The 12,163-nt window shown below is 46.4% G+C and overlaps 1 protein-coding gene across 1 annotated transcript in view; it reads right to left on the minus strand.

Moving 5' to 3' along the window:
* Window positions 1-2: 2 nt before the first annotated feature.
* Plek2 (pleckstrin 2) overlaps window positions 3-12,163 on the minus strand; it is a 28,761-nt gene continuing 16,600 nt past the window's right edge. Inside the window, exons 3-9 of the mRNA XM_047539770.1 lie at window positions 9,754-9,935; window positions 8,240-8,331; window positions 7,750-7,937; window positions 7,294-7,395; window positions 4,931-5,014; window positions 2,097-2,175; window positions 3-1,232 (exon numbers count right to left, since the gene is read on the minus strand). Of these exons, the coding sequence (XP_047395726.1) occupies window positions 1,105-1,232; window positions 2,097-2,175; window positions 4,931-5,014; window positions 7,294-7,395; window positions 7,750-7,937; window positions 8,240-8,331; window positions 9,754-9,935 (855 nt within the window). The 3' untranslated portion in view covers window positions 3-1,104. The remainder of the gene's footprint in view (window positions 1,233-2,096; window positions 2,176-4,930; window positions 5,015-7,293; window positions 7,396-7,749; window positions 7,938-8,239; window positions 8,332-9,753; window positions 9,936-12,163) is intronic.

The raw sequence follows: 12,163 nt of genomic DNA on the forward strand, positions 1-12,163 counted from the left end.
AGTCCAAGAGGACAAGTTTTTATTTAGCACTACAGAAGTATCCACTCCTTAAATATAGGCTACATTTTATTTATTCACTGAAGTCCAAGTACTTGCACTTGGCAAGAACACTGGCAATGGCTTGTGCCAGATCACTGTATAAATTTGAAAATAATAAAAACGTTCTTTAAAAATACTATGATACAGACTTTTCACTATTTTAGGTTAATCTACCAACTGGGGAATTTTGTTGGTGCTGATTTGTCTCGATGTTTGTTCTAAAACCCAAAGTTTCTCTAGGCATGGAGGTTTAAGCCTATAACCCCAGGGAGGCTGACACAGGAGGATCGCAAGTTCTAGACCAGCCTCAGCAACTTAGACCCTCAGAAACTTACTAAGACCCTGTCTCAAAAAATAAGGACGGGATATAGCTCAGTGGTAAAGCACCCCTGGGTTCAATCCCCAGTACAAAAAGTGTAAAAAGCTAGTAATGTACCTCAGAGGTAGAATGTTCCTGGGTTCAATCCTCAGTACAGCAGCAAAAAAGAAAAGAAAAGTGAGTCTTAATGACAGATCACTTGAAATGTTTCCATACTTACGAAAAACCTTTGAAAACTATAAAACTTTGTATAGGAGTTATAACCAGAAACAAATGTTGATTTGTATTCCAAAAAAATAAATAAATAAAATGTTGGCATTTCAGAGAAAGCTACTTTGAGAGTAGAATTTTATTTAATATTACATCATGACCAAAAAGGATCCAAGGACATGGCTGTCTGTCCTGATGGGCAGGAGTCAAGACACTGATGCCTAATGGCTTTACTAGCTTTCCAGGTTGGTAACAGGAAGATGGAGGAGGAAATAGCACCACCACTGTCACCTGAGGAATTCACTCTTCAGCATTCTTACTCCAAAGCAGTGCAAAATATATAATGTTAAACTTTTGTTGTTTTCTTTAGTGCTGGAAATTAAACCCAGAGCCCTGTGCCTGCTAAATAGGCACTCTACCACAGAGCTACATCCCCAGCCCAACATTAAGTCTTAACACACTCCCATTCTCCAGGGATCCTGTCCATATCATCTGGTAGGAGGAAGGAATCCTGGTCCTGCTCCCTGAGGGCCTTATCATGTCAACTTTTTGATAGCTTCAATCCACTCTGCTCGTTCAGCCTTGCTGCTGGCCTGAATATAATAATGTATGTCATCCTTAGTGATCACTTTGAAGAGATTTCCTTGGACATTCCCTTTAACCCCTAGACAGGAAGAAAAAAAAAAAAATCAGTGATTAAATGTCTATGTCTACTTTTAGCTTGAACCAGAAGAAAGTTGGCTGAGAAATGGATGAACACAAATAATGAAGTATTTCTTATGTACTTAGGTACATGATTAGGGAATCCCACCAGATGCATGCTTCTTCTCTCTCCCTTTCTTACTCCCTACTCGTCACTTTAAGGCCTGCTAGTGGTTAATCAGGGTTTCTTGGAAACCCTCTCGCTGGCCCCTTAGGCTGGCCATAGACCATCAGTGTCATTCAAAGAATCGTCCAAGAATCCAGTATGTGTAAGTTAAAAGCAGGCATAGAATTTGGTGTTTGACTTCAAATTGTATGACTTTGAACTTCAACTTCCACATCCACAAAATGGGAATATCTTCCTACCATAGCTGACTCTTGTAGAAATGAAAGTGTTACTAACTGAAGCACTGTGTGAGCCTTAGATATTATTCATTGGTAGGAGCTTATGGGCAATGAGCACAGAAACTGAGGGGAAAGAATATTTAAAATGAGAATTACTGAGTTGTATTCTTAAAACTCTAAGAATATCCCTTGGTGCCCTTTCCTCCTTCTGAAATTGACTGCATTCATTGTCTCATTGATTAAAGCCCTACCCAGCACCCAAAGCCCAGTCTTTCACGGAGTGCAATTTTATACACCAGGAGCCTCAGCCCCATGGATTCCTTCAATTAATCAATAATCACTTTCACACTGAGTGATGGGTTCAGCAAGAGGGCAAAAATGAAGTGGTTAAGTAAATGCCAGAGATGTTGATACTGGTGGGGATTACTGAAATGTAGAAGACACCTGAGATCTTCAGGCCAGGACTGAGGTTGCAGCTTACCACTGGGAACACCATTGTCCTCCAGAGCAGACACGAGTGAACCACGAAGAGAAAACCCACCCACCGGCCTGTTCTCTTCCTGCAGAGAAAAGGAGACCTAATTAGGAATTTTGTGAATGCACAAAAAGGAAGAGTTATACTCCCCTGTAATCATCCTCAGGCCAGCTAAAGAAGTCTTTCCAAGTTATGTGTAGGGCTGGGGAAATAGCTCAGTGGTAGAGTGTTTGCCTAGCGTATAAAAGACCCTGGGTTCAATTCCCAGCACTGAGGGAGGGGAAAAAAGTTGAAATAGAAGATGAGGCTGAACTTGAGCATCATGTGGCCAAGTTACAGGAACCAGTAAGGAAGTTTGGGCCTCTTCATTTCACACCCAGTAGCAGCAGTGCCACCAATGTTCCTGTCACCAGGTCTGGCAGAGTTGAATATCAATCTGCCTCTTTCCTGGAGACCTCCCAAACAGAGCCTCTGATCCAGTATTCTACCAGGAGAAGCATGCACTGACTTCCTTAACCCCCTTGTGTTCATCTTGCCAAGAAATCAGGAAAAAAAGAAAACAACACAGTTCTATTTCTGCAAAACTTATATTCCTGCATATTATACATAGTTATACAAGTCTCTGGTATGTGGTTGAGATGAAACTGTATGAAGCAAAACTGGTTTATCATATCTCTGATTCAGAGCAACTTTATACACCAGGAGCCTCAGCCCCATGGATTCCTTCAATTAATCAATAATCAATTTCACACTGAGTGATGGATCCAGCAAGAGATAGGGCAAAAATGAAGTGGTTAAGTTACAGTGCCAGAGATGTTGATACTGGACTTGCCAAGGAAGGGAAAGTTCAGAGGAAGAGGAGATCCACCCCTAGAGGGGCGGAACAAGAGCAGCCATGGAGAGAGGACCTGAATCAGCCTGGAGAAATGAGTCCTGGGTGCAGGAATGAGCAGAGAGCCCAAGCAGGAGGAAGGGTGAGGGCAAAGCCAGGGAGCAAATTAAAGTGAAGGAAATTAAATTGTCTTTAAGGGATGCTGACTTGGCTCCTGTAAATTCATCAAGGGTCAAAGTAGGCTGGGCTAGACTGAATTAAGGCAAAACCAACATATTTATTTTATTCATTTGTTGATTTTTACCCACTCGTGAAAAATAATTTGATGAGCTAAGGGTGTAGCTCAATGGTAGAGCATTTGCCTCACAAGCTTGAGGTCCTGGGTTCCATTCCCAGCAGCAGAAAAAACAAAACAAAAACAAAAAAACAGATTTGAGGTAGCCACAAAGAAGTTTGACCTTTATTCTATAAGTAGACTTGAAATCAATGTGTGGGGGTTTGTTTGTTGGTTGATTTTGATTTTTTTGTTTTGTTTTGTTTTGTGTTATTTTGTTGGTACTGGGGTTTGAACCCAGGGGCACTTTACCATTAAGTCTCATCCACAGCCCTTTTTATTTTTTATTTTGAGATAGTCTGGCTAAGTTGCTTAGGGCCTCACTAAATTGCTGAGGCTGTCCTCAAACTTGAAATCCTCCTGTCTCAGCTTCCTGAGTCTCTGGGATTACAGGTGAGTGCACCACACCCAGCTTCAACCTGTGCATTTGGAAGGCTCAATTGGTTGACCCCTCGGGCAGCCCTCCTGCCATGTCCCTCCTTGAGCCTTGACCCTCCTGTGGCCTGGCAGAGTACCAAGGGCTCTTTTACCAGCTCTGGGCTTAGGGTACAGGTTCCTGACTGAAACACTTCACTATTTTTTTTGTGTGTTTTGTTTTTTGGGCACTAAGGATTGAGCCCAAAGCTTCATGCTGGGAAAGCACTCTGCCACTGAGCTACATCCCCAGCACTTTTTTATTTGTTGTGTCGCCCAGGCTGGCCTAGAACTTGTGATCCCCCTGCCTCAGCCTGGAGAGTAGCTGGGATTACCATTCTTCATTATCTCAAAAAATAAAATCTTACATGTACCAAGACAAGGTTAGGCAGTCTGACTAAAAGGACATTCTATTTTTCTTTTGACTGGAATTAGATCAATTCAGCATGAGGCACTACTTATTATCTGAAACTCAGAGCAAGCAATTCTTAGATCAATTAAAAAATAAGAAAACAAGTAAATTATGCCTTCCATACAACCTAAAAAATGGAGTAGCTTGACATGGTGGCACATGCTTATAATCCCAGCAACTCAGGAAGCTGAGGCAGGAAAATTGTAAGTTCAAGACCAGCCTCAGCAATTTAGCAAGGTCCTAAGCAACTTAGCACGACCCTATCTCAAAATAAAAAAGTAAAAGAGTTAGAGATGTAACCCAGTGGTAAAGCACCCATGAGTTAATCCCCAGTACCCAAAGAAAAGAAATGGTGGCACATGCCTGCAATCCCAGTGACCCTTGAGGCTGAGGCAGGAAGATCACAAGCTTGATGCCGGCCTCAGCATCTTACCAAGGCCCTATCTCAAAATGAAAAATAAAAAGGGCCAGGGATGTAGCTCAGGGGCACAACATCCCTGGGTTCAATCCCAGGTACCACACACACACACACACACACACACACACACACACGCACACAAAGCATAGGTACAAACAAGGAGTTGAAGAAGACAGAATTCATGGGCGATGAGGCTGGGAATCACACACAAAAAGCAGGTTTTAGGGAAAGCAAAAGATGTTTTTCTTCTCAAAATAATGAAGCTCCTCTCCCACAGGAAGAAGGTGGGTGCAGTGAGTGGATCCTTCCTGGGAGGAAAGGAAGGAGCAGCTGGTCCTGTAGGGGTGAGGGTGGGGGGAGTACGACCACTGCTGCTCTGCTGGGAGGTGTCTGGAAGCAGCAGGGCACCCAGGGAGCACATGGCACTCACTTTGGAAGGGTCATAGTAATGCAGGAAAGCGGGGTCCCTCCTCAGAACAAAGCGTCGCACCTTCCAGTTTTTCCTCTTGTGACCCTGCAGCAAGGAAAGGGTTCAAAGGTCCTTGGCAACAGCTCTACATCTCCTTCCCACTTCCTTGCACCTATCTAATGCCAAAGCCCAACATGCCAGCCTACTCCAATGAAACGACATTAAAAAAAGTAGGCCGGGCACACTGGCACGTGCCTGTATTCCCAGCAACTCAAGAGACTGAGTCAGGAGCATCACAAGTTCAAGACCAACATCAGAAATTTAGCAAGACCCTGTTTCAAAATAAAAAAGATATAGCTCAGTGGTAAAGCACCCCTGGGTTTAATCCCCAGTATTGCAAAAAACAAAAGTAAATAAAAACAGTCCACAGGACACCAGAAGATTGCAATGTGTCACAGGATTCCCAAGACATGATCTGTGGGAAGCCATCCTTATTTAGCAGATTCAGACTAGGTTGAGCCCTGGGACACAGAGGCCTGGCTTCTAGGAACTGCTGGGAGCATGTGGCGCTTCATGGGAGTGGTTCCCTGTCTCCTGGAATTTTCTCCCTAAGAGAATGGCTTCCCTAACTCCGCTCCTCCTGGTCGTGGCCCCCTTCACCTGTATATTATAAATGAAGGAGAGTTGGACGAGTTGTTGTTGTTAGAGTTCAGAGCTGGTATGGACAGACCCATCATGCCCCCTTCTCATTTAAAGAGTTTTGGCTCTTGTGTGTATATTGAGTAGATAAGTTTTTTTGGGTAATTGAGTGATATACCTCCAACATCATCCTCTGGCAATTAACCCTCTTCTCATCCACAGGGGACATGGCAGAGAGGATCCCACAATGATCCCCTGTAAGTGAGCCTCCAGTAAAATCACCCCCATATTTAATTGACAGAGTCAAGGACAGTTAGCATCAAAAGGAAGGAGACTGCATTATCCTGACACCACTCAGCACAAAAGAGAGGGACAGGGGCAGCAAGTGTCAACCTGAACCCAAGGCCACCAACTTCCACCTGCTTTTTACTGGGCAACTTAGTTCAAACAAACAAACTACAGCTGCATGTACATTTGTGCATTTTTTACATGTGCATACTTATACAGCAAAGCCACCATTCCATTCTGCATCAGAAAAAGAAGTGATCCATTATAGCACATGATAAAAACTAAATGTGTGAAATATTAATCTGCATGTGTATGTTGAGAGAGACTCTCTTTGGCCTCAGACCCTAGACAACAAACCTGCTTTAGCCTCTAGCCTGAAACACACTCAGTCTCTCCCAGACCCTCTTCATGCTCCTCCAGGGCCTTATTACTTCCCTCAGTAAGGACTCCTGTCAGACTCAGCAGACGCAGGGGTCTGGGGCCTGGTAAACAATCTAAAAGCAGATGGGGATCCTGTTGTGCAAGAAGCAGGTAACAAATTTGTGAAATGAGACAATTGTGCAATTTTTGGTACCAGGGATTTGAACCCAGGGGTACTTAACCACTGAGTCACACCCCCAGACTCTTTTATAAAAAAATTGTTCTAATTAGTTATACATGACAGTAGAATGCGTTTTGACACATCATACATAAATGAAGCATAACTTCCCATTCTTCTGGTTGTACATGATGTAGAATCTCACTGGTCATGTAATCATATATGCACATGGGGTAATAATGTCTTATTTATTCTACTATCCTTCCTACACCCCCATACCTGCTCCTCTCCCTTCCCTCCCCTCTGTCTAAAGCAAAGTACCTCCATTTTTCCGTAGCCCCAACTTATTGTGAATTAGCATCCACATATCAGAGAAAATATTTGGCCTTTGTTTTTTTGGGATTGGTTTATTTTGCTTAGAATGATATTCTCCAGCTCCATCCATTTACCTGCAAATACCATAATTTCATTCTTCTTTAAGGCTGAGTAATATTCCAGTGTGTGTGTGTGTATATATATGTATATATCACATTTTGAGGCAAGAGTGTCCCTATTGCTTAAGGCCTTGCTAAATTGCTGAAGTTGGCTCTGAATTTGCACTCCTCCTACCTCAGCTTCCTGAGTTGTTGAGATTACAGGCATTCACCACCTCAATGGGCCCAGAAGTTGCTTTCTAATACTGTGATAATTACATGTGTTTATGTTTTTCCAGAATAACCCTCATCCCTGGTACATGTGCGTGAGTAAGCACGTGATTGAATTGCTTCCCATGGTTCATGCTGGGTGACTGTTTCCGCAGACTCTGCTGGTAATGGGTGCGTTCTAGCATTCTCAGCCCCTCCCTCCGACTCTCCCTCCCAGGGGCTTGTTCCTGCCTCTTCTCAGTGTCCCTCTCCTCCCTGCTCAAAGGCAGTCATACCTGCTTGGACAGATAGCCTTGCTTGACCACCGTGCCGCTTAACTCCATAGTGCTGAGGCTGATTTCTTCCTTGGGACTTGTCTTCTTCTTGTAGCTCTCAGCCTAATGGGAGGGAGAGAGCAAGGACCCTGCTACAAAAAATAGCCTCAGCCCGGGTTCCAGGGGCCTCGAGGAGAAAGGGAATTCCTTAATGCCAGAGCCCCCGTGCAGGCCATATAGCCCATCTCGTAGAGTGCCTGCCTCTCATGCTGGAGGCCCGGGTTCGAGTCCCCAGCACTCTGGGTTTGTGGAAATTACAAACAAATGAAGCCAGAGCCCCCTGCTCCCTGGGGACACAGCTGTCCCCCAAGCCCTGGGCCTCTCCCTGTGGCTGTGGACCACCCCCAACCCCATGCCCATTCTTTCTGCTTCCTTCCCTCTCCCCTGGTGGCAAGAGGAGCCCATTCCCTAACTTACAAAAGTGTACAGGGCTGTGGAGTCATCCAGGAACTGCTCAGCCAGATCACCAGAGCGAATGGCTCCCATGCTCCGGACACCGACTGGCCTGAGGAAGTTCTCCTCCATGAGCACAGAGGCCAGCGTCACTGCCTCCAGACGGCTGGCCGCGAAGCTGCTAGAGATGAGCCAGTCCACCAAGGAGGAACCTGCGTTAGGCAGGGGCAGCACCCATCAGACCGTGGGCTACAACCCAACCTCCTCAGGGTGCTTGTTCCGTGACCTTCGCCCTCCTCCTAGACAGGCTCGGGCTCTACCCAAGAGCAGACTGAAGGTCGCACCTGCCCACACAGCTGTGGCCTTACCCACATGTGGCCACCTCAGGCCAGACCATTGCTCAGCAAATAGCTCTGGTTTCAATATGGGTTGGTCATACACTCCACTGAGTCCCGGGTCCCAAGTGTCCCAAGTGTCCACCACCTAGTTGGACCCCTGGGATGGACAGGCTCACCCAGGAAGGTCTTTCTGTAGGTGCTTCCCTGCTCCGTGTTGGGGCTTGGCCGGAGTCCACTGCTGCTATCGTGCATCTTGTCCACAATGCGGCTAAATGGAAGGAAGGCAAAGGAGAAGAGATCCTCATCACACAAGAGCGTCAAGGAGGGCCCAAGAGCCACTGCGAGGGAATAAAGCAGGTGATACACTCCAGGGGGGGGGGGGCCTTCAATTACGCATCAACATTTGACAGCAGAATTCTCAGACATTTCTCTTCTTCTTGGGCACCTAATTATCCTAATATTTCCATACCAGACTAGTATTATTGTTGTAGTAAGACTAAAGACTAAACCAAAAGTAGTGCTGGGGGTATAGCGTAGTGGTAAAGCACTTGCCTAGCATGTGCAAAACCCTAGGCTCAATCCCCAGTACTGCAAAGACAAAACCTAGGAGTGTTCAGAGGCCTACCTGGTTCTCTATGATCTGCTGCATTCAGTTCAAACCCCTCCAGCTCCGTCTCTATGCTGCACCTCTCTGAATCCAGCCACAACCCACCCCGATTTGCCATTCCTCCCTGCAGGTGCCATGGCTTAGCAGCCCCTAGACCCACAGAAGGTGCACAGGCAAGATTTCAAAGACTGGCATGGAGTTAAAAGCCCAGGAATGGATTCATATCACATCTGTGTGTGTGTGTGTGTGTGTGTGTGTGTGTGTGTGTGATGGAACCCAGGCCTCACACGTGCTAGGCAATTGCTCTACCACTGATCACGGCCACATCCCTCATCTGTGATGGGTGTAACAGTGTGGCTACCTGGGCGAGTTTCCACAACCAGATCTCCTTTCATACGCCCTTACTCGATCACCTCCACCACTGACCAGCTTTCCTTCTGCTCTATGGAACAATTACTGCCACCAACAGATCTTTCCCCATGTATATATGTGGGCTGGAAGGCCGCTGAGATGGGATGGTGTTTATTCCCATTGACGTCTGCTAAGTACCCGTACATGACATGTAGTTGGCACTCAACAGCTATTTTTTTTTCTTTCTAATTTTAAAAATTGATACATGGTAATTATACATATTTATGGGGTACTCAATAACACTTTTTTGAATGAATGAACAAGGAACACCCACCCAGCGACTGCAGCTGCTACCAGAACACATCATTCTTGCCAGCAGGCTACAAATGAGACTAGTGACCTGGTTGGTTGGTGGAGATTCCTAGGAAGCTGTGACACAGCCCTGAGCACCTGTCTGAAATGGAGTTGGGAGGTCTTGACCTCATTCACTGAGGTGGGCACAAGTGGCAAAGTTCTAAGTGGTTACATAGGAGTGGGGCCCATAGATCAGGCCATTCCCAGGTCATGAAAATAGTACAATCAGGACAGCTGAGAGCCCTGAAGCACACAGCAGTACCAGCCAGGCCTCAGTGGCACCACAGAGCCCTCCGAAGGACTGCCCCCCGCCCCCCACACAGGAGAGGCTGCAGCAAGGCCAGGCAGGGTGAAGGGATGGGTGGGCACGGCACTCACTGCAGGCTGATGTGAGGGGGCAGCTTGAAGGAGTTTTTTAATATGTGGAGTTGCTGGACCTTCCCTGGCTGCCCTGCGTGGATAGCTCCTGTTATCTCGAAGGCCCAGGCGTCCCTCTCCTCTCGAGAGCAGGCCTCCAGGAAGTACTCGGTGGAAGTTCTGGTCTTCAGCTTAATGAGGAGCTGTGGGAAGAAACAGTCAGACCAGCCCCCAGAGGCAGAGCCGGCAAGAGAATGCTGTCAGCAGAAATGAGGGCCAAGGCCGGGAGGCCAGTGACTGCCTAAAGCCCTGGCCCCTTCTCTACACCCCAATGGTCTTTGAGACTTTGCTTGGACACCTCCAGCAATGGGGAGCTGATGGCCTCCTCCTAAGGCAGGCTTTCCCCTTGGGGCAGATTAGTTAGCACGAGGACTGTTTTCAGACCGCTGTCCTGATTCTGCCTCTGGGGTCACACAGTCTCTCCTCCCATGACAGCCTTCAGCCTCTACAGCCAGACTGAATGGGGCGCAAACCCCAGCTCTGCCCCTCAGCTACAGATGCCGGAGTGAGGAACCTGAGTCTGTTTCTTACTAATGGCCACCTTGAATAAAACTCTTAGTGACACTCCCTTTGGGCCTCTTTTCTCTCTGACTTAAACATTCCCAGGTCATTCACACATTCCTCAGGTCAGGAGGAAGAGACAAGGCTGGGAGGACAGGGAGAAGGGTCCCTGGGGAACTTCCTGGGCAGCAGAGCACCAAGAGCACCTGCAGATATTTGCTAAGAAACTTACAAAAAGGCTATTTTTAAATAAGGACCTACGTGACTGGGGTGCATGCCTCTCCAGAGAGGGAAAAGTGCCTGATTGATATATATTTTTAAAGATTTTTTTGTTGTCGGTGGACCTTTATTTCTTTATATGTGGTGCTGAGGATCAAACCCAGTGTTTCACACGTGCTAGGCAAGCGCTCTCCACTGAGCCACAACCCCAGTCCCTGATTGATATTTTGATTAGACTGAAGGCTGCATGAATACTTCGTGGACAATAAATGCCTTACCCAAGATTGGGCAGGGGCTGACCTCCTTAAACCTAGATCTATAGAAACCCCTAGACAAGGGCCAATCTTTGGTATTCCTCCTTTGGGACCCCTCCCTCTTTGGGAGCTCTGCTTTCTTTCTATTACTGTAATAAATCCTGTTACTTTGCTCTCACCCTTGTGTCTGAGGTTTTATTTTTTTTATATTTTTTTGTTGTAGATGGACACGATGCGTTTATTTTATTTATTTTTAGGTGGTGCTGAGGATCGAACTCAATGCCCCACACATGCTAGGCAAGCGCTTTGCCACTGAGTTCCAGCTCCAGCACGTGTCCGTGGTTTTTATTCTTCAAATTCATGAGACAGCCAGGCACAGTGACACACGCCTGTAATCCCAGTAGTTCGGGAGGCTGAGACAGAAGAGTCACGAGTTCAAAGCCAGCCTCAGCAATGGCAAGGCGCTAAGCAGCTCAGTGAGACCCTGACTCTAAGTAAAATACAAAACAGGGCTGGTGATGGGGCTCAGCGGTTGAGTGCCCCTGAGTTCGATCCTCAGTACCCCTCCCTGCAAAAATCATGAGACAAAGAACCCTACCCTGTGCTCCATGTTATGATATGATATAGTTTACACTTCATCTCAACCAGTTTCTGTTTTTGCAGTGCTGGGGATTGAACCTAGGACCTTGGGCATACTACACAAGCACTCTACCACTGAGCCACATCCCCAATCCTTCAACTAGTTCACTCTTGCTAAATGTTCTGCACATATTGAGCACTCTCACAGATGTTCCACAGAATGGAATACGCTGCTTCAGGATCAGAGGGGTGCGGCATACCAGAGGCTACCGCCTGAGAGCACAGAGCTGTGGGCAGCTCCAGGTACCACAGTCTCATACTCAGTGTAGAGTCTTTCATGCAGGTCATTTTTTCATGCAGGTCATTTTTTCATCTTTTATTTATTTATTTTTGAACTGGGCAATGAATCCAGGAGCTTACCACTGAGCCACATCTCCAGTCTTTTTTATTTAAGTTGCTGAAGCTGGCCTTGAACATGAAATCCTCCTGCCTCAGCCTCCCAAATCACTGAGATTACAGGTGTGGGCTGCAACGCCTGGCACTTTGTGTTTTTTTGTTTTTTGTTTTTTTTTTTCTTTTCTCTTTTTCTTTCTTTTTCTTGTCTTTTTTGGTACTGGGGACTGAACTCAGGGGCACTCAACCACTGAGCCACACCCACAGCCCTATTTTGTATTTTATTTAGAGACAGAGTCTCACTGAGTTGCTTAGTGCCTTCCTTTTGCTGATTCTCCTGCCTCAGGCTCCCGAGCCGCTGGGATTACAGGTGTGCTCCACCGCACCTGGCCTGGCACTTTTCAGTTTAAATGGGCATCGAAGGA

The sequence above is a fragment of the Sciurus carolinensis genome, chromosome 2, assembly GCF_902686445.1.
Source record: "Sciurus carolinensis chromosome 2, mSciCar1.2, whole genome shotgun sequence".
Classification (NCBI taxonomy): Eukaryota; Metazoa; Chordata; class Mammalia; order Rodentia; family Sciuridae; genus Sciurus; species Sciurus carolinensis.